General features: G+C 42.1%; 1 protein-coding gene across 6 annotated transcripts in view; it reads left to right on the plus strand.

Annotated features, from left to right (window-relative positions):
- The window catches only part of rnf220a (ring finger protein 220a), a 164313-nt gene that overhangs the window by 124230 nt on the left and 15844 nt on the right, over positions 1-24239 (plus strand). For 3 of the 6 annotated variants that reach the window (XM_040044962.1, XM_040044965.1, XM_040044966.1), the window contains exons 4-11: positions 5317-5368; positions 8904-8999; positions 12269-12311; positions 14940-15064; positions 16478-16607; positions 23036-23228; positions 23336-23391; positions 23483-23594. In XM_040044962.1, coding sequence (XP_039900896.1) covers positions 5317-5368; positions 8904-8999; positions 12269-12311; positions 14940-15064; positions 16478-16607; positions 23036-23228; positions 23336-23391; positions 23483-23594 — 807 coding nt within the window. The remainder of the gene's footprint in view (positions 1-5316; positions 5369-8903; positions 9000-12268; positions 12312-14939; positions 15065-16477; positions 16608-23035; positions 23229-23335; positions 23392-23482; positions 23595-24239) is intronic. The other 3 variants (XM_040044963.1, XM_040044967.1, XM_040044964.1) reach the window with 2 other exon arrangements.

The following is a 24239-nucleotide window of genomic DNA, read 5'->3' on the forward strand; positions in this document are numbered from 1 at the left end:
GGCAAAAAGCAATCAGTACCTTGAGTTTAGTGCCATCCCTACATTCTTCCATTCTTCCCTCCATCTCCATCCACCAAGAAACGACTTATTCATCTTTAGTTGGTTCTCTCTCTTTGCCCCCTCTGGTTGGGAGTGGAGGTGTGAGGCCGTCACTACAATTCAGTAGCACTGTGTACGACCGATGCAGATTTATCCAGGATGGAGGTGAGTGGGCAGATTTAGTTAATTGAATTCCATCAAATTACTGTTCAAACCAAATTCAACAGGCACTGCTAGCACTAAAAAATAGGATAAATATACAATCCTGTTGTTGATACTTATAGTCTGAGTAATGTGAAATACTCCACAGTAGTTGCATAGTGAGATCAAGGGATACTTTAAACAATTACAGCAGTCTGAGATTGCATATCTGTGACACAGCTGGAAATCGCCACTATTGCATACACAAATTATTAAATCTCTGGAAGGATATCTGGATCTGAATAGTTTCATATATTGTGTTGAAAACTTGACAGTGATTTTCTTATCTCAAACTATGTATAAGTAAATAGTTAATTCCAAATTTTGCCTTGTTTCTTACAATCTTTCATTAAAAAAAAATCCAGATTCAGATCTGGAGCACTTCCAAAGCTGAATATTATAATAATAATAATATTAATAATAATAATAATAATAATAAGCTTTATTTTAATAGTATTTTTTATAAAGCAGAGTTTATAAAGTGCTTTGGCAAGCAGGCGGAAGCAAAAGCAACCAGAAAGCCAAACATTAAAGTCACACCCAGCCCTGACGAGTAAAATTCTGCAAACAAATGTGCCAAGCAATTCGCATTACTCCTTTGGCAGAGCTACTTACTTACATGCAGAGCAATAAGATGACCTTCAAGTGTAAATGGACTGTGTTTACCAGGGTGCAAGGGACTTAAATAAGACACTTTTGAGTTGCTGTATGAACAGCATCGACAACAGCAAATTTTCTAGCTTTATCTCTAAAATATTGACTCAGGAAGGTGTAACAGCCTCCAGAGTTCTTGAAGTGTTCCCTTAATATTTGTGAAAAGAGCTTCAGCACAAGAAATGATTGCAAGATAAATAACAATAGTAACTTAAATATTAGTGTATGTAATGGTTATTATGTGTACCTTTGCATAACATAAAATTCACAAAGACAAACCGTCTATACAGAAATCAACTTTTTAGACCCTGTTAAAAATAATGATGAACTAAAAATGTAATAATTAGAATGTTTTAATATAATGGATCAAATTTCCACAGCTATTTCTAGATTTGATACATAACCCTGTACATTTTATACATATCTTCCTACAATTTTTAAATTTTTCTATACATATTCTGTACATTGTTACCTATGCACAATTCGGCTGCTTATGTTTATAGGACCACCTTCTGTCTTCCTTTTATATTTAATTTTTTCCTTGCTGTAAGAGCTCTGTAACACTGAAATTTCTCATCCGTGGGACAATAAAGGTTTATTCTATTCTATTCTATTCAAGTTTTATTTTATTGTGGATGGTAAATGACAAAATGTTACTTTTGACCTGCAAATTTTAATATCCATCTGATACCAAGTAATCATCGGGCCTACGTTACCAATACCAATATATTTAACCATAAGTCAGCTTATGCAGGGAAGAACAGTGTGACAAGACTCATTAATTTGTAATTTCTGAACACATTTTAATGACCACTAAATCACTCCGAGTTTTAATTTCCACAATAATTTGTTAACAAAACAAAACACGCCTTTCAGCTTTTCATGCATTTTGAAACTGTTGTTTTTTTCTGTTTTTTTAAAGAACTGCAATGTAAATGTTCCTGTCTCTAAAGGACTTTGTGTCAGCATTTGTTGTTTTTTAAAATACATGGTTGAGTATATAGTTTCATTTCCCCAAAAACCCTGAAAACTGATTTATCGCCATTGTTTGGACTAAATATTAAACTTACAGGCTATAAACACAATATCAATCCTATCATGCTGGTATCAATCTGATACCAATACCAGCGTTTGTATCGATACTATTGTGCTAGTATCGGTCAGCACTGATATTATTGACATGCACTGATAATATTTATATATATTTGGATCAATCTACCTACCTCTGCAAAAAGCTATAAAAACTATTTGTGTGAGGCACCGACATGCCCTTACCTCTCCTACACGTGCCTCATTAGCAACACATTTTAAATCGCATCTGTCATTCATCCTTGCCTCCTTTTTCCCTACTTGCTTGGTGTGTTTGTTTCTCTTTGCTTTGCTGCTCATTTCCTCACTCTTCTCCTCGCTTTGACATGGCAGCCAGCTGGAATTTCCAGCCCTATAACCCTCGCTATCAAAAATTCATAGAACTGGGCACGCAGATGTGTGCAAAGCGCTGAGAAGAAGCGGCAGCACACCAACTCTCCCATCACTCCCTCTCTTCCTTTCTCTAGTTTTCTGTCTCCTTTCATCTTTCCCTCGCACGATGTCTCTCTTTATGTTGCCCGCTCGTTCTCTCTCACCACATTTCTCTCACCTCACATTTCATCCCCCCCAGCTACCCCAACTCCTCTTTCATCTCTCTATCACCCCCTCTGTCACCGTGGCAATTTTCTCCCATCGTGGCAGGCATGCAACTGCTGTCCTCTCTCGCTCTCTTCCCCTCTCTCTGTCTCCCTCCTTCTCTTGTCGCTGTTTGACACTGTCAACAAGCAGGTAGAGTTGGCTGTTATTGTTGATGCCTCTGCAGAGGTTCCAGGTAATGAATAAAAGAGCGATAGAGGGAGAAGGAGAGAGAGATGACAGAGACAAAGATAGAAAAGGGGGTAAGAAAGGTGTGTGTTTGTGAGTGTGCTAGTGGTGGGGTGTTGGCAGATTCCCCTGCATTACACGGCAGCTTGACTGTGTCACCCATGTTTATTCTCTTTGTTGGCGGAGGTGTGGCCTGCTGTTCTGTGGTTACACACACAGTTGCAAAACAACATGCAGGTGCATATGCACATCCACAGGTAATGGCAGGTTTCTACATACAGATTCACCATCAACAGAGACATAGAATATATACATAAGCAAACACCCATCCTGCACACCGAAACACAGGCGTACTTTCTAGGTATGCAACTAAGTCATCTCCGAACAAAAATAATCAGACATGAGAGAAAATAACAACTAATAACTAACTACTCACTAACCCTATTTCTTTTCTTGTGACATTGTATAGCACAAATATTTCAAAGTAAATGGGAGTACATTTCAAGTTCAAATCCTTGCATTGTTGTATTTTAGTTTAATTATATACACTGCTAAAAAAAAAAAAAACAACTAGGAAGACTCATCAGATCTCAATGGGAAAAAATCAGGATGGATATATCTATACTGATATGGACTGGATAATGTGCCAGGAACCAAAGCATGACACATTATTTGATGGAGTTGGAAATGATCAACCTACAGAGAACAACACCCCAAAAATCTAAGAGAAAAACTGAGTTTGCTGAAATTTAATTTCAGCAACTCAAAGTGATATTCCTTGGTTTGCATGGCCTCCACATGCTTTTATACATGAATCACAACCTGTGAGGGTCTGACAGTGCTCATTCTGTTCCTGCTTGCATAAAGGAGCAGATACCAGCCCTGCTGGTGAGGTTAGGGAACTCAAGGATGCAAATGTTTCCAATCACAGAAGCCTCCCACGAAGAGCTCTGTTGAAGCATAGACTGTATGTAGAAGATGTAAATGGCCTCTGAGGCATCGCCAATTGTTTAGCAGCATTCTGTTGCTAAAGCCTTAATCTGAGTGCCATATTTGGTGTTCAATGTGATCTGGCTGAGAAACCAGGAGTAACTGCACAATTATCAACTAGAGGCTTGTCGATCACCTGATTGAATATGTTTTAGGACTTACATTTAGAAAACATCACAACATAACGATGTATTCAGTATGAACTGAAACTCCCAACTGAGGCCATAATCTCATCAGGAAAGAGCAAAAGAGCTGAAACACAGAAAGCAGGCTGAAACAAACTTTTTTATGCGTGTCGGATCAATATAATTCAAGGAATCTTGTTTTAATTTGATTGAAAAATGAAAAAAAAAATGAAAAAAGCCTGGTTTATGTGGTTTACACATAAACCAGGCTTTATGTGTAAAGTTAGCCGGGTTCCTCTTTAGATACGCTGACAGTGATACACCGAGTGCTGCTGTGCACAGAATCATTTTTTAGGATATATATAAAAAAGAACTACACCCTGCTTCACACGTCCTTTATAGGAACAAATACTTCCACTGCACTTTGACACGTCCATCACCCTCCCCACTCCTAGCTTCCTCTGTGCAGCTCTGCATTATATTTCACCGCTCTTATATTGCCCTTGTCTTGCTCTTACTCCTCCTTGTGCATCACTTTGTAAATTCTTCACTTCAGATAAGTGACATATAAATAAGGCTTCTTATTCTTATTACCCACCCATCCATCCATTGAAAAAGGAAATTCCTTGTCTACCAGGGCATGCTGTCAGATTAGAGGTTGTGCTCAATTCAGTTTTAGGCTCCCTTCCCTTTGTGGTCTGCCACCGTCTGTTTGAATCTGTTCGTGTGTGTGTGTCCAAGAGGGTCTGGTGAGCTAACAGGGTCTCAAAGCAAACATGACAACCCTGTCTCGCTTCGTCAACGTCAGGCTTGTCGCAAGGATTTGTGAAGCTCGGAGAAATTTATCTCTGTGTTTGGGTGAAAGTCTGAGAGACAGAAGATGGCAGAGGCAGCAGATGGGCGAGAATGATGGGGAAGGTAGACAACAAGGCGGGGGAAGAAGAGAAGAAAAAGTGGGCAATAAAAAACAAAATGAGAAAAATCAATTGAGAGCAGAGGGGTCCGTAAATGTGAGGGGGGGGGGATCAAAATAAAGTAATGTGTCTGTATTTGAAGAATAAAAGCATTTATTTGGTATGCAACTAACCCCAGCTTTGGGCACCTTTGTCCTTATAATATTTATTTGCTGACAAGTCAAACCACTGTTAATCATCTTATTGCCTGCTTCTGTGTATGAACATGATGAGTGAAAGCAGCCAAGTGAACTGAGTGCGCTGCTGCATTTATAAGTCATCATAAAGGGTCGATGAGAATAGAAGAGTGATGGATGAAAGTGAATGAAAACATTATCAAGAGTCTGATAAACTGATTTGCAAGTGAGTCGCAGGTGAAATTCACAGATATTAGTTGTGTGTTAGTGTGTGCAGGGAGTCAGAACGTAACCAGAATCCACTCAGGATCACAGTACGTCATGTGATCTCACTGATTTCCTTTTTCTCTTCTTTCTCTGCAGCAGTAAGAACCCGTCACCCAAGGATGGAGCGGCCACTCCAGGAACCCCCAAGGTGAGCCCACGCTCAGTGTTTAAAGCAACACTGTGTACTGTGTGTAGGAGATAATAAATTTTATTTAGATAGAAACATATACATATTCATGTAAGCTAAAAACAAGAGGAAGATGCAGGATTAGACAAGGTTAGATTTCAAAGTATTATGCCTACTTTTCAGTAGTGCAGCGTACTTTCTTTACCATCCAGCTACCAGAGTTGTTACTCAGTTTCTGTTCCTCTCTGCTGCACTAAGGGGAAATCAGCTGGACTGTCTTACATCTTATACAAACCAGTGCCAGTCTCCCTTGTCTAACGGGCAGCAGGACCAGGAGGCACTGTACTGTGATTGTTCCAATTAGAGAGACAGAGAGAGAATGCAAGCAGAAAAAAAAGACAGAAGAGATCAAACTGCAAGAAGACGAATTTATGATCCCATCAGGAAGCCTTTTCTTACTGTTTCTGTGTCTTCATCTGGCTGAGGCCTCTTTTAAAAGACTTCTGACATCTCGTATTGTCAAAAGACCCAATATAATACTCCGACTCTACTCACAACATGTGAGCGCTGTAATGACTATACAGTTCAGCTCAATTCAATTTTACTTAAATGGCACCATATCACAACAACAGTACCCTCAAGGTGCTTTATATTGTAAGGTAAAGACGCTACAATAATACAGGGAAAGTACCAGCAATCAGACGACTCCCTCTGAGTAAGCACTTGGTGATAGTGAGAAGGAAAAACTCCATTTTAACAGGAAGAACCCTCCAGCAGAACCAGGCTCATGGAGGGGCGGCCATCTGCCATGTCTGTACCATATGTAGGAGAAGAAAAGGAAAGAAATTTTTTCTCATATCGGAGAAATCATCCAAACTGCCTGATTGTGGCACTGTGTTCATTGTTGTGGCTTGGCAGGGGTTACGCAGGTTTGCATTAAACAAATTATAGTGGATTACTGTATTCACCCTGTCCGTATAAGCCAGTGTCCAATGTACTGCTGAAATATCGGTTTCCAGACCTTTATAGTGTGAACTCTCCTATTAACAGGGTGTCAACAGTTTATAAAAGTAGGATATATTAATTCATCCTTCATCGTTAATTTTACAGGCGTTTGGTGCTCTGGTAAATCATTTATGTTGGTCTGCGGTGTATTCTGGATTTGTGTTCCCTAAAGATCCCTAAAGTCATCAAGTTCCTTCATTATCTCCACATTTGTTTTAGCCGCTGACTAAATACCAGGTCAAAGTCTTATAGGCCACTGCAGGAAGATGTGCACTTGGATTGCAAAAGAATATACAATTCAGGTTATTCGCTTTCATTCCCTTACACCTTTGGGTGCTGACCCGGGCTTAGAGCAGTGCTCGCAGCACTGTGGGTGGGCTTGTACTTGAGAGAGGCAGACAATGCCGGGTTGAGGGGTGAGTGCTGGCCTTCTCTTCCAGCCGTGACTGCGCATCACACTGATGTTGTTTAGTATTCAGCTGCAGGCCATGGAGAATGGAGAAGGCCAGTCTGAAGCACACGGGCCTGTTGTTGTCGTTCCCAGCTTGGTATGCATCACCCAGCTGTGTTAAACCGGAGATTAACCCCGACACATCTACTCATGTGGTACTGTGCCCACTTGCTAAGCTAAAGTGAGGGGGAAATGTGAGATATGTGTCAGACCGGACATAAATTTGTGAGATGCTGCACCACCCAGTGTGCATTTGAGCAAATTTAAGTCCTTTTCCCAAACAAATAAATAAATATGTTATCATTTACACAATGCATGTTTCTGACATTCTGACATTTCCAGTGACTCACCTAACTGTAGCCTTAAGCACAACTTTTGTTAGGAACAGACCCTTTTTTCACGTGTTGATTTAATTGGTTGGTTTAAAAGACCAGATTTTCAGGGAGATCTTCATTCATAATTTCTGTATAGAATACCGTTAAATGTCATATTGTAATGATAAAACTTAAGCATATTCCCAGAAGGCCCTCAGGTAAATGATTCCTGACCTTTTAAAACCTGGATAAAAGTAGAAAAGACCACACACACACACACAAGCATAAAAGCACCATGCATAATGTCCAATTTACTGTGGCAGCACTGGAGGTTGGTCATTTCTCACATATTATTATTAGATTACTGCTGTCAAGCACTTAAGCCTCTGCTCTGCCCCTTTCCACTTGATTAATAGGAGACGACTGTAAATACAAATATTTCATAGCTGCCTTGTAAAATAAGGCACAGGAACACATGAAAAAACAAGTACACACACACACACACACACACACACACACACAGAGCTACGACTCTGTCAGAGCTAAGCCTTGTAAAAAAGTGATATTGCTTTTTTTCCCCCTTCTACCATTCACTCTTTTCCACATCTTTCTTTTACCTTCCTGTTCCTCATTCCTCAGTGGAATTCCCTGGACTCTTTTTGCCGCAGAGTGGGTTAGAAGAGGATATTGTTTTATATGTGTGTGTCTATTCCAGGGAAAGAGAGAGCATGTGAGCAAAGTGTTGTGGGACAGATTTATGGACAGGCAGCATCCCGTAATGTCAGACAGTTAAACTCCTCCTTTTCGGATATTTACCCTTCCCTCGCCTTCCCCCCTTCTCCCAATCCTCTCTTTCCAATCTCTCATTCTTCCCTAACTCCTCTTAACGTCCCATAAACATTAACTCTAATCAGTGGAAGGGATTTTATAGACAAAGTCAGGCGGGTTACAGTCGTCATCAATGACATGTCGCTCTCAGCATTTGTGGCAATAACACTCTTGAAATTTTCCAAGGGTAAGGATTCACTCTGGCTTCTTTTCCTTTTCCTGTCTAACAGATGTTTTGCAATAGTGACATGAATTTCAGAATGTAATGTTTTACTTCTTCCACAGTTTCACAGTCAGCAGTAGTAGTTTTGAACCGAGCACGTTAAACTGAGTCAGGCTGTGCTACATCTGCACTTTATCTGCTTTCATAGAGACAAAAGCGTCTTTGCGTACCTGCTGATGCTTCAGGTCTTTTCAGGTCTCACACCTATGAAACTTCACCTTTTCTCCTACAAATTATTTCATTGCTTCTACTTTTAATTGACTTCAGTTTATACACTTGAACTGCTTTCTGTCACTGGAACTCACACTTTCAGCTCAATTTGTCAGCCACACTGAGTGCTTGAACCTCAGCTGAATATTCAGCTTAGTTCAGTGATTTCATTTTAACTGCTTCTGCTAATGAACTTCTTCCACTTTTTATATTCTGATTGTCATGTCAACTCCAATTTCAGAGTGTTGGCATAAATTGCCCAGAGCTCACAACCACTCAAATAAATTCACTTCACCCCCGGCATGCTTGAGTGTTAGCTCTACAACAGTGAAATTATATACTTTATATCCTGAGGTCTGAATTTATCGTGGAACAGCGTTACTCTTGTGTTTATCGATTATTCCCATGCAGCAGCTGTCAACCAAGGACAAGTTCGGTGCTCATGGTGCTTATGGTCCCAGAGGCAGTAACGTAGAAAGATCATCTGCATAGAAAAGACTTTTTTATTCCTCTGTGTCTTTCTAGTCCATGCTGCTGTCGGTGCACATCAAGCGTGAGGGAGAGTCTCCTGTGGTCTCGCCCCTGTCGTCAGAGGATGCCCACCACTCCGACAGATACCAGGTCACACACACATGGGCACACACACACATACACACACACACAAACAAGGGCAGCTTGAGAGAGTCATCAGAGTTTCCTGATTGCTATTAATTTAGGATATTTTGGCTTTGTTCAAGTGTAATGCATCCTGTCACACGTATGAATGTGTGACATGTAGATGTGTTCATTACAGCTTATCAGCTCCATATCATTGTACAGCATCAAGGCTGTAGGCTAATATATGGAGGGAATTAGTATCAAAATAGAGGTACATGACGTACGCGAAAAAAATGTTTCATTTCAGTTACAAAGGAGTGTTTCGGTATAAACACAAATACCAAGCAATTTAAACACAAGCTCGCTAAATATTAAACTTTTTTTTCTTTGAAAAAATCTTTCTCAAAAACATTTCCTGTGTATGTCTAAAATATTTGTGACATTTATTTCATTATACAGATTAAAAGTGTGTGCAGATGGCTCATGTATTTGCTCCATACAGATCCACAAAGGTGTGCTACATTCAAGCACTAGCCGAAAAATCGTGCATCTGGCAATTGTTGCATGATCTGTGATGATTTCGTTATGCGGAATTAAAAAGTAAATAGAAAGAATATCATAAACATTTTTAGACAATATTTTGCAAACGAAGCTTTATGAAAGCTTAAATGATCAGATCTTTGAGACTTAAAGTGTGACTAGTTTTTTTTCATGTATTTGATGATGTTAATAATTTTCCGATTTATCAGCAACTGATCGGTATCAGCATTTATAAATGAAGAAAAGTAGTTGAGATTGCACCAGAGAGTTTGTCCACCAGAGAGTGAACCAGCTGACACGGCAACCAGCTGATCCAAGCAGAGCCCAGGAGAGTGCGGATAAATACATAAATAAATAAATAAACAACAATATATGAAACATGTTAGGCGATTCAGTTTCATGTTTTGTGTGTCTGAAAAAAATATCAGCTTTTATGGGAATATGGGATATTGGTATCGCTATCAGTCTTAAAAATCCTTTACTGGTCAGGCTCTAATAGTTCATGTATGAGTGCCCAAAACTGCACAAAAATATTTTTCATTTATATATAATGAGTTATTATGAGCAGACTAATGCTCCTTTCTGACATCGACTTCTATAGGACCCCTGGCCCAGTAGACTCTGTGATGACTGGTTAACAGTGCAGCTGACCCACTGTGACAATATACTGCTTAAAAAATACATAAATAAATAAGGACCTTAGACCTGAATAAGACAACCCATCAGGGTTTGCGCCACCTCCAGACTCTAATTCTATACTTTCACTGATGTTAGAATTAATTGTAGACAAAAAAAAGCAAACCACTTTCTCAGCATTTTTTTTTGTGTCTTTATTAACAATCCAGCAAATCAAGTGAATTTCTGTAACTATGACATATCACAGTACAGCTGAACATTATGGCAGATTTGGGTTTTTATGCCTCCTCAGCAGTTAAGTTGACTAACAGGCCAATCTGCTTAAATCTCAAATGTCACCATGACTGCTTTTATCTCTTAAATTCATCAAAGTTTGTTCGAGTAATTCCTCCAGCCATGATGTATCTCAGGGTTAAGTGGGCTTACCCCCCGACACCATAAAATAAGAACTATTAAGTCCATGCAGACGTAACATCCATACGTTGAGGATGACACAGCTCATAAAGACCTTATAGCAATAAAGGAGATTTTCTCATTAAGTGAAACTGCTGAAATCACCTTATATTATACAAATGATTAAGTCAATGGTGACTCTTTTTAGCACCCTGAAAATAAAGCATAATGGCAGACTTTGCCACCTCCTCTCTGCCTGTCAGGTGGACTCACTCTGCCTCTCCGCTTCTTCTAAAAACCTGACCTATCTGCAGCATTGGCTGAGTGTATCATAATGATACGGTAGCAGAGGCGATGCGCCGCAAGTAGGCCTATAACTCAAGTGTTGGCGGGGAGGGGAGAGAAGCAGCGAGTAGAAGGTGAAGGCCTGGCTGCTTGATGACTCCCGCTGACAGAGTACGGGCTGTCGGTGAGGACTGAACCTCTGCTTGTTCACTGCTGTCCTGTCAAAGAGAGGGTATCCATAACTGCGAGTGCTTTAGTCAGCATACAGTTAAAGACATGCAGGCCATGTGGGTTTGAACCCCAGTAGACCTGAGCCAGACATTCTGCAGGAGACTGAAGTAGACTTGATAGAGAAATCATCACTTATTTAATTTCACAATGCTGTACTTTTATTGCTAAGACTATTATTTTTAATGGAGCAAGGAATTTACTAGAGGCAACATGACCCAGCTAGGACCTCAAAAGTTTCAGGTTCACTCAGATAAATGTACGATTTATCATTTCTCCCACTGATGGCAGTAACCGAGTTTATTCACTCAAGTGCCTTAAATACTTTTAGATGTTGCCTTCACATACAAAAGGGAGATACAGTTCCGTTATTTGAGTTTGCATGTTATAAAAATGTGTATATCATAAAAAAGAAATATCAAAATGTAAATTTATATAATGATAAAAGTTGCAGTGACTCAAGTAATAAAACTGTTAACATCACCTGCCAATGCATCAGTATTAGCACTCTGATAAAATAATAAATATCAAATATAGTGGACTGAGGCAGTCAGGAGACCAAGTTGTTACTTTTGACAATTTAATTACATTTGCTAACATTAAAGCCCCTAAGTTTCACTAACTCCCGACTTTAAAAACTCTCAAACACTATCTTCACACTTGTCTCACTCTTTTCTAGCAGCTTATATAAAGAAAAGCAGCTGCCTGTCCTTGGCCTGCATGTAAATCACCAACTTTCTCAGTGGGTGAGGCGTAATGAATCTCGTTGCTTCTCCCTAGCGGCCGAGATGCGAAACGACGGGTGACGTTTCCTGACTTCCGTTTCCAGCGCGGTCACATGATCAAAACAAGCCAACATGGCGTCGAACATGAGCAATATTTGCCGAAACGGGCGCCACTTTCAATCCTTTTCCATCCGTGTGAATATGTAGACAGAGCGCTTAGTTTGCACTGATGTTCGGTGTGTGGAGGCTCCGTGTGGCACCTCGCAGACAGAGTTTTAGCGGCTGTACACGGAGCTAGCAGAAAGCTAGCAGGCATGGAGGAAGTGGAAAACAAGAGAGAAGTACGTAGGATTGTTTACAGTGCTCTCAGCATCCAAAGCAATCCCATTATAAGCAGTTATATTAGTGCTTGTAAGCATATTATAATGTTTCCTCATCATCTAATGAATGTTTGCTCTGTCTTTTTTTCCCCCTCTCTGCTTGCAGACATTTTTACGAGTTCGGGCAAACAGGCAAACGAGATTGAATGGTATGTACACAACTCTTTAGTGATTTAATATCTCTAACTATATATATGATATAACCCTGGATTGATATACTTGACGTGAATGCCCTTATTGAGACTTAATTACAGTGCTGGGACTTCTTATTGGTCCTGAGCAATCATACTGATTTACGTGGATGTTATTGATGAGCGTCAAATAAAGTAAAAATTGATCTCATAGCTGTAAAGTCACACAGCTGAATAAAAAGTTAATACAGAAGTGAGTGATGAAATGAAAATGAAAGTAAGTGATCATAAATAAATGATGACGTGTGTTACTGTAGCAGTGTAACATCAGAAGAGCTGTTCTCTGCTGTGCTGTGTGATATCATCAATTACCTGTTGTTTAATCACTTATGGCAGGTGTGTTCTTTCATTTAAAGGAACTTGTGATATTTTTGTGTATTTTAATTGGCTCTCAAGTTTTTTTCTTTGACTGCCAAGACTAGAGGTGTTCCAGAAGGGGCATCCGGGGATTTTACTGGGATGCTTTTTGCATTAGGAATTTTCCGTGGGCTCTTTGTGTTAAACGCGTCCACTCGGTGTCTTGATAAATGTACTACAGAATGCCTTCTTTCTTTTAATATGCCAAATGCATCTTGTCCCTATGGGAGAAGCTCTTTTCAGCTCTTAAAAGCGTCACTTTGGGCTTTTTATGTTTACCGCTACATTCCCAGAAGGCTGTTAAATGCAACTTAATGCTGCTCTGAGGGAATTTTATGGAATTCTCAAAGACGAAAAAAAGTCATTTCAAAGATTTTTTTTCAAAGCTTGCAACCGGTGCTTTCTGAGCCATGTAACTGGTTACATATGTCCTTAATCTGTTTGCAAAACACAAGTTAACTATATTTACATTGTTTAAAATAAAATGCATTACATCATCACTAAAATGGAAAGAACGTTTCAGAATGTCCTACTGTTCCACTGAGCAGTGATTCTGGTTTTATAAAACTGATCTTTTTGGGTTAGCCATTAAAATTTAAGCACATTAGTATACTAATGAATATATTAGTGGGAAATTTCAGGCACATTATTTGGTCTGGGATCATCAAGGTCACTGAATATTCGTGCTAGCACCGTTGATGGTTGCTGAGGGACTGTGTGGCTGAATAACTCTCCAGATAAGCTGGCTTTGATGGTTGGTTTATTAGCACTTAGAAAGTAAGCTAGCTTTTACCAACAACTGTTGTTTTCATTCTAGGTAAACATATATATATATATAATATACTTGGAACATATTTGAACAACATGGAGGGTATCTGTTGATATACAGTTGCTGGCCACTTTATTAGGCACACCTTCCTTGTAGCAGGTTGGCCCTCTTTTGCGTTAGTCTTTTGCTCTATGCCTTAATTCTTTGCAGAATAGATTCAGAAAGGCACTGGAAACATTCTAGTACTAAGGGGGTCAAAGTCTGGCCACTGTCCTCTGATCTCCGGCATCAATAAAGAATTTTCACCCAGAGAAGTTCCGCTCACTAAATATTTACTCGTTTTCAGACTGTTTTCTTAACAGAATGGTTTCCGTATGGTTGGAAATGCCCAGCAGATTAGTTCAGTCATTTCAGTTTCTGAAATGATCACAGCAGCCCTGCCATGTTCAGAATCACTTAAATCACCTTTCTTCCTCATCCTGATACTCAGTTTGAACTTAGCGGATCGTTCGACCAGGTCAACATGCCTAAATGCATTGAGTTGGTGCCACGTGATTGGCCAATATATATAGTTGCGTTAACAAGCAGATGAACAGGTGTACCTAACACAGTGGCCGGTAATATGCTTACCGTCTTGGTTTCCAAACTTAATGCAGATCATGAAACACCTCCTTTCTTTTTATTTTTAGTCCAAGTCTATGACAAGTGTCAGTGAAGGCTTAGTTTAGAATGTGCCCTTCGCCCTCACGTGGAACCAGGAATCACGTGGGGTACAAAAGGTGGGAGTTGGGGGAGGCAGGGAGCCCTGCCAGACCTAATTAGCAGTCTTTTCCCCTCTCGATTTAACAATGCTCCTCTCAATTAGCGTCAGGGGAGAAATAGTAAGGAGGAGGAGGCCGTCTCTCATTTTAACCCTCCCTCATCTTCTCCCCCTGCAGTTATGGCGTATTGCCTCGTGTCCCGCTCCTCTCCCTCCACGCCTCGCCACAGTCCCTCTTGGCTTCCTTTCTTTTCCCAGCCAGCTAAAAATTAATGTCCCCACGCGCCATTTGCAGTTAAGAAAAAACGACAGAGACTCGGGGTGCAATGACGGCTGTTCTGCTCTGTTAAATTTCTAATTAAATGTGCGTGTGTGGTAGGGGGGTGGGGGGAGAAGGGACAGGAGGGAAGGGCAGGAAAAGGAAGGAAGCAAAAGGATGGAAGCAAGTCTCATAGCTATAGTGAGTAGGAAGGAGATTTAGAGTGTCACATATTAACACATGGCAGACACACAAGCTTTCTTTGAAACTCCTGTTGGCTTGTAAAGAACTGTCATACTGGTCAGGCTTGTGAAGAATCATCTGACACAAAATTCCTGAGATCTCTCCCCAAAACAGTGATGTTATCCTCAGAAACATTCGCGGAAGCTTACTTAATTTAAACCATGTACCTTCCTTTTCTCTCTCTCTGTGCTTTTCCAGCCCGTATAGGGAAGATGAAGAGGAGGAAGCCTGAGGAAGGGGGCCAGGTATGTCCGCTGTGCAGCGCCCCATTGGCTGGGAGCGAGGAGGAGATGAGTAGACATGTGGAACAATGCCTGATCCAGGTAGTACAATCTGGGCCCTGAACCCTGCCTACTGCTGGTTGGACAGCCTGTCAGCCCTTCCCTTCCAATCACTTCTCTAATTCTTGTAGATGTCACGTCAGTCCAGTAGTGCAGAAACCAACCGGTAGCAACTGTTCTTCCCCTGCCACCCCTACTGCCTCTTAACCTCCTTTACATGGTGGTGTTGCAGTCACATCATATTGGATTAACTGCCTGAATAACCAAAGCATTCAGAAAAACAGTCCAGTGATTTAAGTATAACAGACCTTACTTTGATAGGACTTCTAGGTATACATGTGTGTAATATGGCAACTTATTTTTAGCCTGTCCAAGCAAATACTTCAATATTTTAGTAGTGCAAAATTTCTTTATTTTGAAAGTTCAGCCACTGTTAACCAGCAGCCCTGGCCTTATCTTCCCTAACCGTGGGCCAACTGGCTACGTCAAAGTTGTGCAGTCCTCGATATTAGTCGTGGCTGTCTGGACAGCTGGACCCAACCACAGCACGAGAAACGCACTGTGTTGTATTACATGAGTGTTAACTATAAGTCATCCTACTTAGATTTGCAGAGGATTTCTTTTTATAGTATTATTAATAGATCCTTCAGAAAAGTTTGGGTGCGCACACGCAAACCACGACTATCACTACAGCTACGATCTAAATCTACAGGAAACGATGTTTAGACCTTTTAATTCTGATAAGTATTCAAGCATCAGTTGTTACAAGCAGTTTATCTGGTATGATGTGGTTGACTCCTGTGCACTTACATGTTACTCTTATTTGAACAAAAATCAAATTAAGGACAATCTGGTTTTCTTTAAATTCTCAGTAGTGTTATCTTTTCCTGCCACAGATCACATCACTCCTTCTCTCCTGTAGATTCTAAACATTCTTTCCTAGAGTAGACTAGAGAAAAAACCTACTCACTACTCCTCCTGTATCTCACCTCACTGATGGCTGTCCATTACACTAAGTAGAGACACTATTACGTTGTTTTTTTTTTTTTTTTCTCTCCACTAGCATGCTTTGTTTATTCCGGTACTGTACCAGCTGTGTCTGTAACTGTGCACCAGAAGATGTGGTTAAAGAATTAATTATTCATTATCATAGTTGTTGAACAACAGGAACAACGAAACAAATCTGCTGACTAAGCTAAAGCTAGAGCTGGAGGAAACCATTGGAAACGTCTAAAACTTTGACCACATGATTTAGATAAGCAGCATCTGGTCTGTGTGGTACAGCTCAGGTAAAGCATGCTGGGGAGATCTGGCCTGTTATCCACCGACCCTTAACTTTAAGAGAGGAAGCAGTGTACTGTTGAAGTCGCTAAGTGGTGCTGAGCTGTTCCACACTGATCTGTACACAGCACTATCTGTGATTAAAATGTGTCCATGTCTGTTTTTGTGCATCAGCGCGAGGGAGCGTTAGGCGACGATGACTCTGCTGACATGGATGGAGAAAATGGGCGGGGCTTTGAGGAGTACGAGTGGGCGGGACAGAAGAGGATCAGAGCTACAGCTTTGCTGGAGGGAGGCTTCAGAGGTACACACACACACACAGACACACACAACTCGCATTATTCAGCACTGCTTCTTATTTCACACTTACACTCACTCAAGGCCGGCTGTTTGCGCATCCTCTGGATAAGCAGTTTGTTCAGCGGTGGCGGTGTGTGTGTGCCGCACCATGATGTAGATGTCTAGCCAGCCGCTTGCTGGAACACTGAACGACCCGTCACGATTTCAGGGTCGCGTCCAGTCACAGCAGTTTGGGTCAGCACTGTTTGTCCTCTCCTCTCTGTCTCCAGCTTTGTTTCCCTGCTCATCCATCATTCACTGTGCTCATGTGCAGCGCAAGCACTGTCAGGCTGAGAGACTCGGCGGTGAATGCAGCCACGGGAGCTGTAATGCTGCCAGCGGTCCAGTGGCAGCGCAGGCTGGCCTGGGGTCAGCCCGGTTGAGCTTGGCTCGGCCCTACACGGCCCTCTTGGCGAGGGGGAAGGAAAACACATTTAGCTGGGCAATTGACCCGCTGGTCAACGTGGTGTGCTCCTGTGTGTGCGCCCAGAAATGCAATTATAGAACTAGATGGGAGCGCTGGTCACTGGGGAATATGAGTGTGACACCACACACCTTCAGTGCTCCCACTACAGCTCTCCATCACTTTTTTCTCTCCTCCTGCTTCCATAAATTGTTGTTTTTTTTATCTTAATTATGTCTTTTTCTCTCTGCTTTTTCACACAATTTTTTAAAATACTTCAAGGATCAAGTGTTGACAAAGTTATGGAGTGAGGCCTTTCACAGGCAGTCACAGCATAAGTGTAAGGCGCTTCATTGATTGCTTTTATTTACTAAATATTAGTGCTGTCAGTGTTAATCTCGTTAAAATGACGTTAACGCCATAACTGCATTAACGCGGCAAATCTCCGTTAACGAGTTACTGCGGATCGATCGCCCCGTGCGTGGGGCTGGATGGCGTCAACGGGTTAGGGTGTTGGGTGTATCCCGCCTCTCAGGCTATAACTGCTGGGATAGGCTCCATCCCCTCTGCAGCCCTAAACTTGGTAAGTGGAGGAAAAGACTGATTGATGGTTGTGTTCCACATAGATGCCCCATAGTGGCCTCAGTTGTGTTTATGTGTGAAACAGGAAGAAGAGAAACGCGACTCATCAGGATTTTCCCAGGTGGATCCAAAGACTCGTCGTTGCTTCTAAGAGGCTCGTTCAAACTCTCTTGGCTCCGCTTCTTCTTTCATCTGTCCTGCTGCCCGTTGGCCTCCCCCTCTCCTTGTTCGATACATTGTTAAACACACACACGCTGAGCCTCACCTGCCTCCCTCCCCTTGCTGAGAGAAGAGAGGAGAGAGATCAATGTCGAAGTCTCAACTAAACCGCGACAAAGTGCAGCTCACAGGGTGGGAGGTGGTTTCCCTACCCGTCCATCCATCTCCCTGACGCTCCTTCCATCCGTCCATCTCGCTTTCACGTCGTTAAAGCGAGCAGACACAGGACCCTTCTGCCACACTCTAATAGGGCACCTTGTGATGTGACACAGATAACCGAGGTGGCCTGGGGAGAGAAACTTGAAACACACGCACACACTCGGCAGAAAGCTTAGAAGGTGGATTTAGTCTTGAAAGCTCTAAAGTGGTTCTAACACACACTGCTGAGTCCAGCGGGCTCTTGAGAGCCAGCGGCTGACTAAACGGCTATAGAGATGTTGCAGGGGGGCCTCCTCAGCTGGCGAGATGAAGAGAGGGCCTATTCCTCTGTGAAGTGCCACCATCCTTTCCTCCCTTTCAGAGCACAAGGAAGAAAGGCAGAGGGAACAGGAGCTTTTAAGGGAGGGAGGAAGGGGGAGAAAAAAAATCGAACAAGATCCGTTTATGATTCAACCCAGTGTGAGGGAAGACTTCCCTCTGTCTCGCACCAGCTTAGCAAGGTTGAAAGGACCCATATAGCACAGACAGGGATTTCTTTATCTGTCTAGTAGACTGTCTGTCTGTTTTATGGGTAAGGTACGACTTTAAGTTTGCAGTTTACAATAAAAGGTTTACTTGTAAGGGTGTGTGGTTTAGTAGAAATGCATTTTCCCTGTTATTTAATGTTTTATAATATAAAATATAATATAATAGTTCTTTCTCCAAAGACGGAGGTATTTGAAGATGTTCTGTTTTTTTCAAAACTTCCAAGCTGAATTTGAGAAGATCTTGATCTTCTTTTGCCTGGCTTCCTCATCATTTAGGATTTCAATATGGAAATTTTAGGAAAGATGGGAGAAAATGTTGTCTCTTCAGGTAACATTTAGTCATGTACGCTTATCTGGACCTGGTCACTGGATCGGCAGCCTAAGCAGAAATGCACAGATCCCATCCATCAGCTACCTCCTCCGGCTTATCTGGTGTAACACCAAGGGGTTTCTGGGTCTGCCATGGGGCCTCTTACTGGTGGGACATGCCTGGAACACTTCACACAGGAGGCATCCAAGTCAGATGCCTGACCACCACTGCTGGCTTCAGTGTGGGGGAGCCCTTCTCTCACGACTGAACTCCTCACCCTGTGTATAAGGGAAAGGCCAGGCAACTTTCAGAGGAAGCTCTGAAGCTTCCGCAGCTTGTATCGGTGATCTTGTTCTTTCAGTCAGTACCAAAGCTGGCGATCATAGGTGACAGTAGGGACGTACATTGACTGCTACCGGTCAGCTTTGCTTTTACGCTCAGCAACGACGAACTGATGCAGTGTCTGCATCACTGTAGCCCCAGTCTGTCTGCTAATGTCCCAGTCCCCTCACTGGTGAACCCCGAGATGCCCCACTTGGGGCAGCAGCTCATCTCCGATCCAGCTTCTTAATTTATTCTTGGAATACTGAGAGTAGCTTTTCATGATTCGATTCCCCTTTTATCAAGATCACACAGATCCAAGAGAAGAAAAAAAGTCTTTAAAACCTGGTGTGTACAGCAGCCGAAGTCTAAGCTTTTGGCTCGCTGGGATTAGTTGACTGACTCTGACTTCATTGGGTGTCAACCCAGATAATCATGCCATGAATATCTGTAGATGTTTCTTTTAATTGCTTTCAAATACAACATGTAAATGTTCTGTGTTTCCCCCACATGTTATTATTTGTGGGTCCCACTTTTCTTTATTCCTGTCTTTCGGGGGGGGGGTTGTTTATTTTTTTTTACCTCATCACTAAGTTGTAAAATGTATTCAAAGTTTGGAACACAATAGTTGATCCGTCACAGATGGATGACTAGAAAGGCAGGCAGGGAGGCAGGCAGACAGATCCTGAGGTTCGATATTGGGTCATTCTGAGAGCACAAGTAGGGAAAGATGGGGATTATTGCAGGATGAGATGGCCCAGAGGGATTGAGAAGAGGAGAAACCTGTGCTTTGTAAATGGACTTCAAAGATGACCGTCTCATGTCTTTGTGTCTGTGTGTCCCCCCCCCCCCATACTCTCTCTCTCTCTGTGACCTGTAAATGGCAGAAAGATAGTGTGATGACCTTTGACATGCCTTCTTTCTGCTTCTTAGAGTCTCGATAATTGCTATGGTAACGGGATGTTGCTGAGGTGGGATGATTTGGCTGAGCAGCGCTTCCAGTAGGCCTGATGAGTCCTTTGATCCTCGCTGCCTGTTCAGACCTGTACTTGTGGCCTTGTTATACTGATATGTTAATAAATTCGGGGCCTCTTTTGTTGCTGCCATGGCAGCATGTAACCTGGAGGATAAAATGCGTAGTTTACATGTTAAAGAGTCAGCGACGCTCACGAGAGGTTAGATAATGAGACAAAACAGGGTGGCCCTGTAGGAGTGTGTGTTTGTGTGTGTGGTAGGAAAAAGGGGACATAGTTCAGCAAACAGGGCTAGTACAGGAGAGAAAACAAGTGATACATGAGTGGTGGGATGACAAAGTGAAAGAGAAGCAAGGGAATGGAAGAGAGGGGAGGAAAGTGAAGAAATAAAGGTGATAAAAAAGGAGTGATTGTAAGAAAAGGTGAGGGAGAAAAAGAAAGAAAAAGGCAAAGAGGGTAAAAAAGAAAGTGGGGAGGGGGCGTTGATGAATAATGTGAGTGAAAGGCAGTTAGAGTGGGGCTGACCTTTCCCTGGCCAGATTAGATTGGCCTGCCAAGACTGCTTACAGGGACAGATAGAAGCACGGTAACGCACACATACAGAGCAAGCAGGCCACACGTACACTCTCAGGGAATACACTAGAGTCAGGGACAGTGTGTGTTCACACAGCCCAGACCATGTGTGGCATTATATTTTGAAGTCCAGGTGGTTGAATTAAAAAAAACAGCATCCATGCATTCATGTCCACCACAGGCGAAACTTTTAAAGGATTTTTTTATATATGTATATATAAAAAGTCAAAATTTCTGTTTACTGCATCCTGCTATTAAAGGGCATTAAAGTGATACTTCAACAGTTTTTAAAAACAGGTGAAGCCACAGTTCATTGCTCATGATTTCAAAAGACTTTGTTGAATACCTCTGGTGACTGGTTAAATATTACCTATGACCACTCCTGTTAGGATCGATTTGTTCAATGTTTGATTTAGTTTAAGGATTGAGATGCTGTAAACTGTACAGTGTGAGGAGCGACAGCCATTCACAATAAAGACATAAGATGAGGAGGTAATGGGGATGCGCTGATCCCATATTCGCATTCAGTGTCTGTTTGAGCTTGACTTAAACAGCTGGATCTGATTTTAGTTCGACGTTGTCTATATGAGATAGCCAAAAGGATAGTAGCTGTGCTATCAGCTGATGTGGGCTGGCGTTGATCTACACCTGATCTTCCAGGATGGAGGTGGCCCTTCTGAAGTAAGGTTGGGCTTGATTTTCTGATAGTACAGAGACACTCACGTTAAGTCTCACGCTTTGAAAATGTAGAGGAAAAAGTGTGAAAATCCAAATGTAAGTCACTGTACATGTCATTACATTAAAATGTATGAATGTGACATGCACGCTGTTCTTCTGCAGTGCAATAAACTGATGCCCGAGGACCAAGCAGACTGCACGGCCACTGCCGCCATATGTTCCCTTCTAACGCTGAGACCAAATAAAAATTAAAAGGTTCTTTTTATTTGATCACTGAAAACCATGGGCCTATTGTAAAACGGCTTAGTATCTGTGGCACCTTTTTTTCCCCTCCTGTGAGTTACATTGTTAGGTGGGAGGAGAAGCAGTTGACGTTTAAATCCCAGAAAAACTTTTATGAAAGCCAGAGTGTCGGATTTGCACTTTGACTAAGACTCTGTAGTGGAGTGAGATGGGGAAGAGCAACTGTTATGGGAAGTCTAGTTTTGAGACTCGTACACCAGGACAGGTAGGTTAAATAGGATGGCTGTCAACTCTTTCTGGTCCTCCATCCCCCCACAGACACACACACACAGACACACACACAGACACACACAAAACACTAGTCCAGCTGAGAGCTTGTAGAAATTGGAATAGGTGTAAATAAGATGGCTGTCAGGCCTGTCACTGGTAGAGACACACACAGACACTTTCAGAGTTACAACACACATGGCTCCAATAGTCAAGGTGTAAGTGACACACACACATATATAAATATTACCTACCTATCTCTGTGTGGTAGATAGACATGGTGTAAGTGACGGGTAGACAGACTTGCACATGCACACACACACACACACCTTCAAGGGGTTGGAGAGACAGGGGCGTAAGTGACAGAAGGACAGACAGCCTCAAACAAACACTGAAGAGACACCTCTAAGTGACGGACACACACACAGAGCCAGCTGTGTGGCTAAGTGGAGCTGAAGGGAGCAGTCAGGCAGCGGTAAGAGTTTGTCTGAGCGTTCATCACTCGGTTTATAGAAGTGCCACTCACACACACTCCCTCTCCTTCTCTCTTTCTCCAAGATTGATGGGTAAGGTGTCAGTCTGGTGTCAGTTCAGCCCAGCTCTGTGTGCCGTCTCCCTTTCACCTCCTTGTCTCTGACCAAATCTAGCTCTCTTTCTCACCTGTCCAGGTTATTGAAAAGTCTTTAATTTGGTTTGGAGAAGCCGAAGTTTTAGACGAGCTAAATTTAGCATCGTCAAGTTCTGAAGTGTGTCGGAAAGTTACTCCAGGTCTTGGTGTGGTCTGTGTCCTCTTAAGCTGGTTCTCTCTGGATCTGTATGTTGATGATGTGTAGAATAATGTCTGAGCAATGGTAATTCTGCACTGCACTTATAAAGTTGCTTAAATAGACAAAGCTCTTCACAGTTTTGCCTTCCAAAAATGTGTCTGTAGTGGTGCTTTTATTTTGATAAATCTTGTGCAGAGGTGCATATGACACGGAGCTGCAAGTATATTTTTACTTGATTTTGGACTTTTGTTAATGTCAAAGTGTGATGTGGAGTTGTTAAATAAATGCAAATGTTGTTGCCCGCATGGAGCGTTTTTGTTTTGCTGTTAAAGCGAAGTAATGGCCCTCTTTACTTTTTCTTTTTCCTCAGCAACTGGTTTTGCTACGTGTAGCATCAAGGAGAGCGCCGCAGACAGCGATGCCGACCTTGATGTGGATGGAGACGACACCTTGGAGTATGGCAAGGCTCAGTACACCGAGGCCGACATCATCCCCTGCTCCGGTGCTGGAGAGGACCAGGGAGAAGCCAGGGAGCGGGAGGCGCTACGGGGAGCTGTGCTCAAGTACAAAAGCTTAACTAGTAGATTTTCTGCCAGAAAATCTGAAAAATCACCTGAGTTTGTAACCTTGAGCTGCCACTTACATGGACATCTGTGTCTCTGTCTTACAGCGGGGGGATGCCTTCTAATAGAATAACACCTGAATTCTCCAAATGGGCCAGTGATGGTAAGTAGGGACAAAATAACTGTCTCCTCAGGATATGTTGGAAAGGCTAAAAAGCCAGCACTGAACGGGTTACCTGTCTCTGTGTCTACAGAGATGCCTTCAACAAGCAACAGCGAGAGCAGCAAGACAGACCCCAGCACTCCCTCGTCTTCCTCCTCTTCCTCCTGCGCCCCACGCACCTGTAAAAACAGCGAGATTGAAAAGTAGGTGACAGAGAAAACACACGTGGACACACACTAGTTGGATTTTTGAAATAGATCAGTTAAACGTGAAGTGGAATGATCTTTCGACTGCCTTCTTTATAAGGCTTAGTGATGCATTTCTCTATTCCTGATATGCGCATTTAAGGCCAATTTCCTGGAGTTGCAAGGTAATAATTGAATTGTTTGACTGTATGTGTGCTTACAGTTTTACATAACGTGCTTCCATCAACTATTGGAAGGCTGAATGCAATAAATGTTTCACTGAAATAAATCAATCGGCACTCTGCATGTCCGTGGTCCATATTAAATATCAGTAGAAGGGATAACTGGCGAATAAGCAGAGCAGCTTGAACTGTATTGATCAGAAACAGCACCGTGAGGCAAGAACTGCGTGTGTTTGCTGAGCGAGGGGATGCATTCAATAAGTTGTCGTCTGCAACGTGATCGTTCCAGTTTTAATTTGCATGTGACCGAGGGAAAAAGATGCTGACAGGTTGGTTGGCAATCTGACCGCACTGATTGGTTCTCCACATCCAGTGTTATGTAGGGACAGGTTTCCTTCCTCACGTTCTTCAGCTTGACTGACACAAATACTCCTGTACAGCAGACTCTATAACTGCATGTGCATTTGTTTTTTGTTGTTGT

This window comes from Simochromis diagramma, unplaced genomic scaffold, assembly GCF_900408965.1.
Source record: "Simochromis diagramma unplaced genomic scaffold, fSimDia1.1 OVJJ01000663.1, whole genome shotgun sequence".
In the NCBI taxonomy this organism is placed as follows: Eukaryota; Metazoa; Chordata; class Actinopteri; order Cichliformes; family Cichlidae; genus Simochromis; species Simochromis diagramma.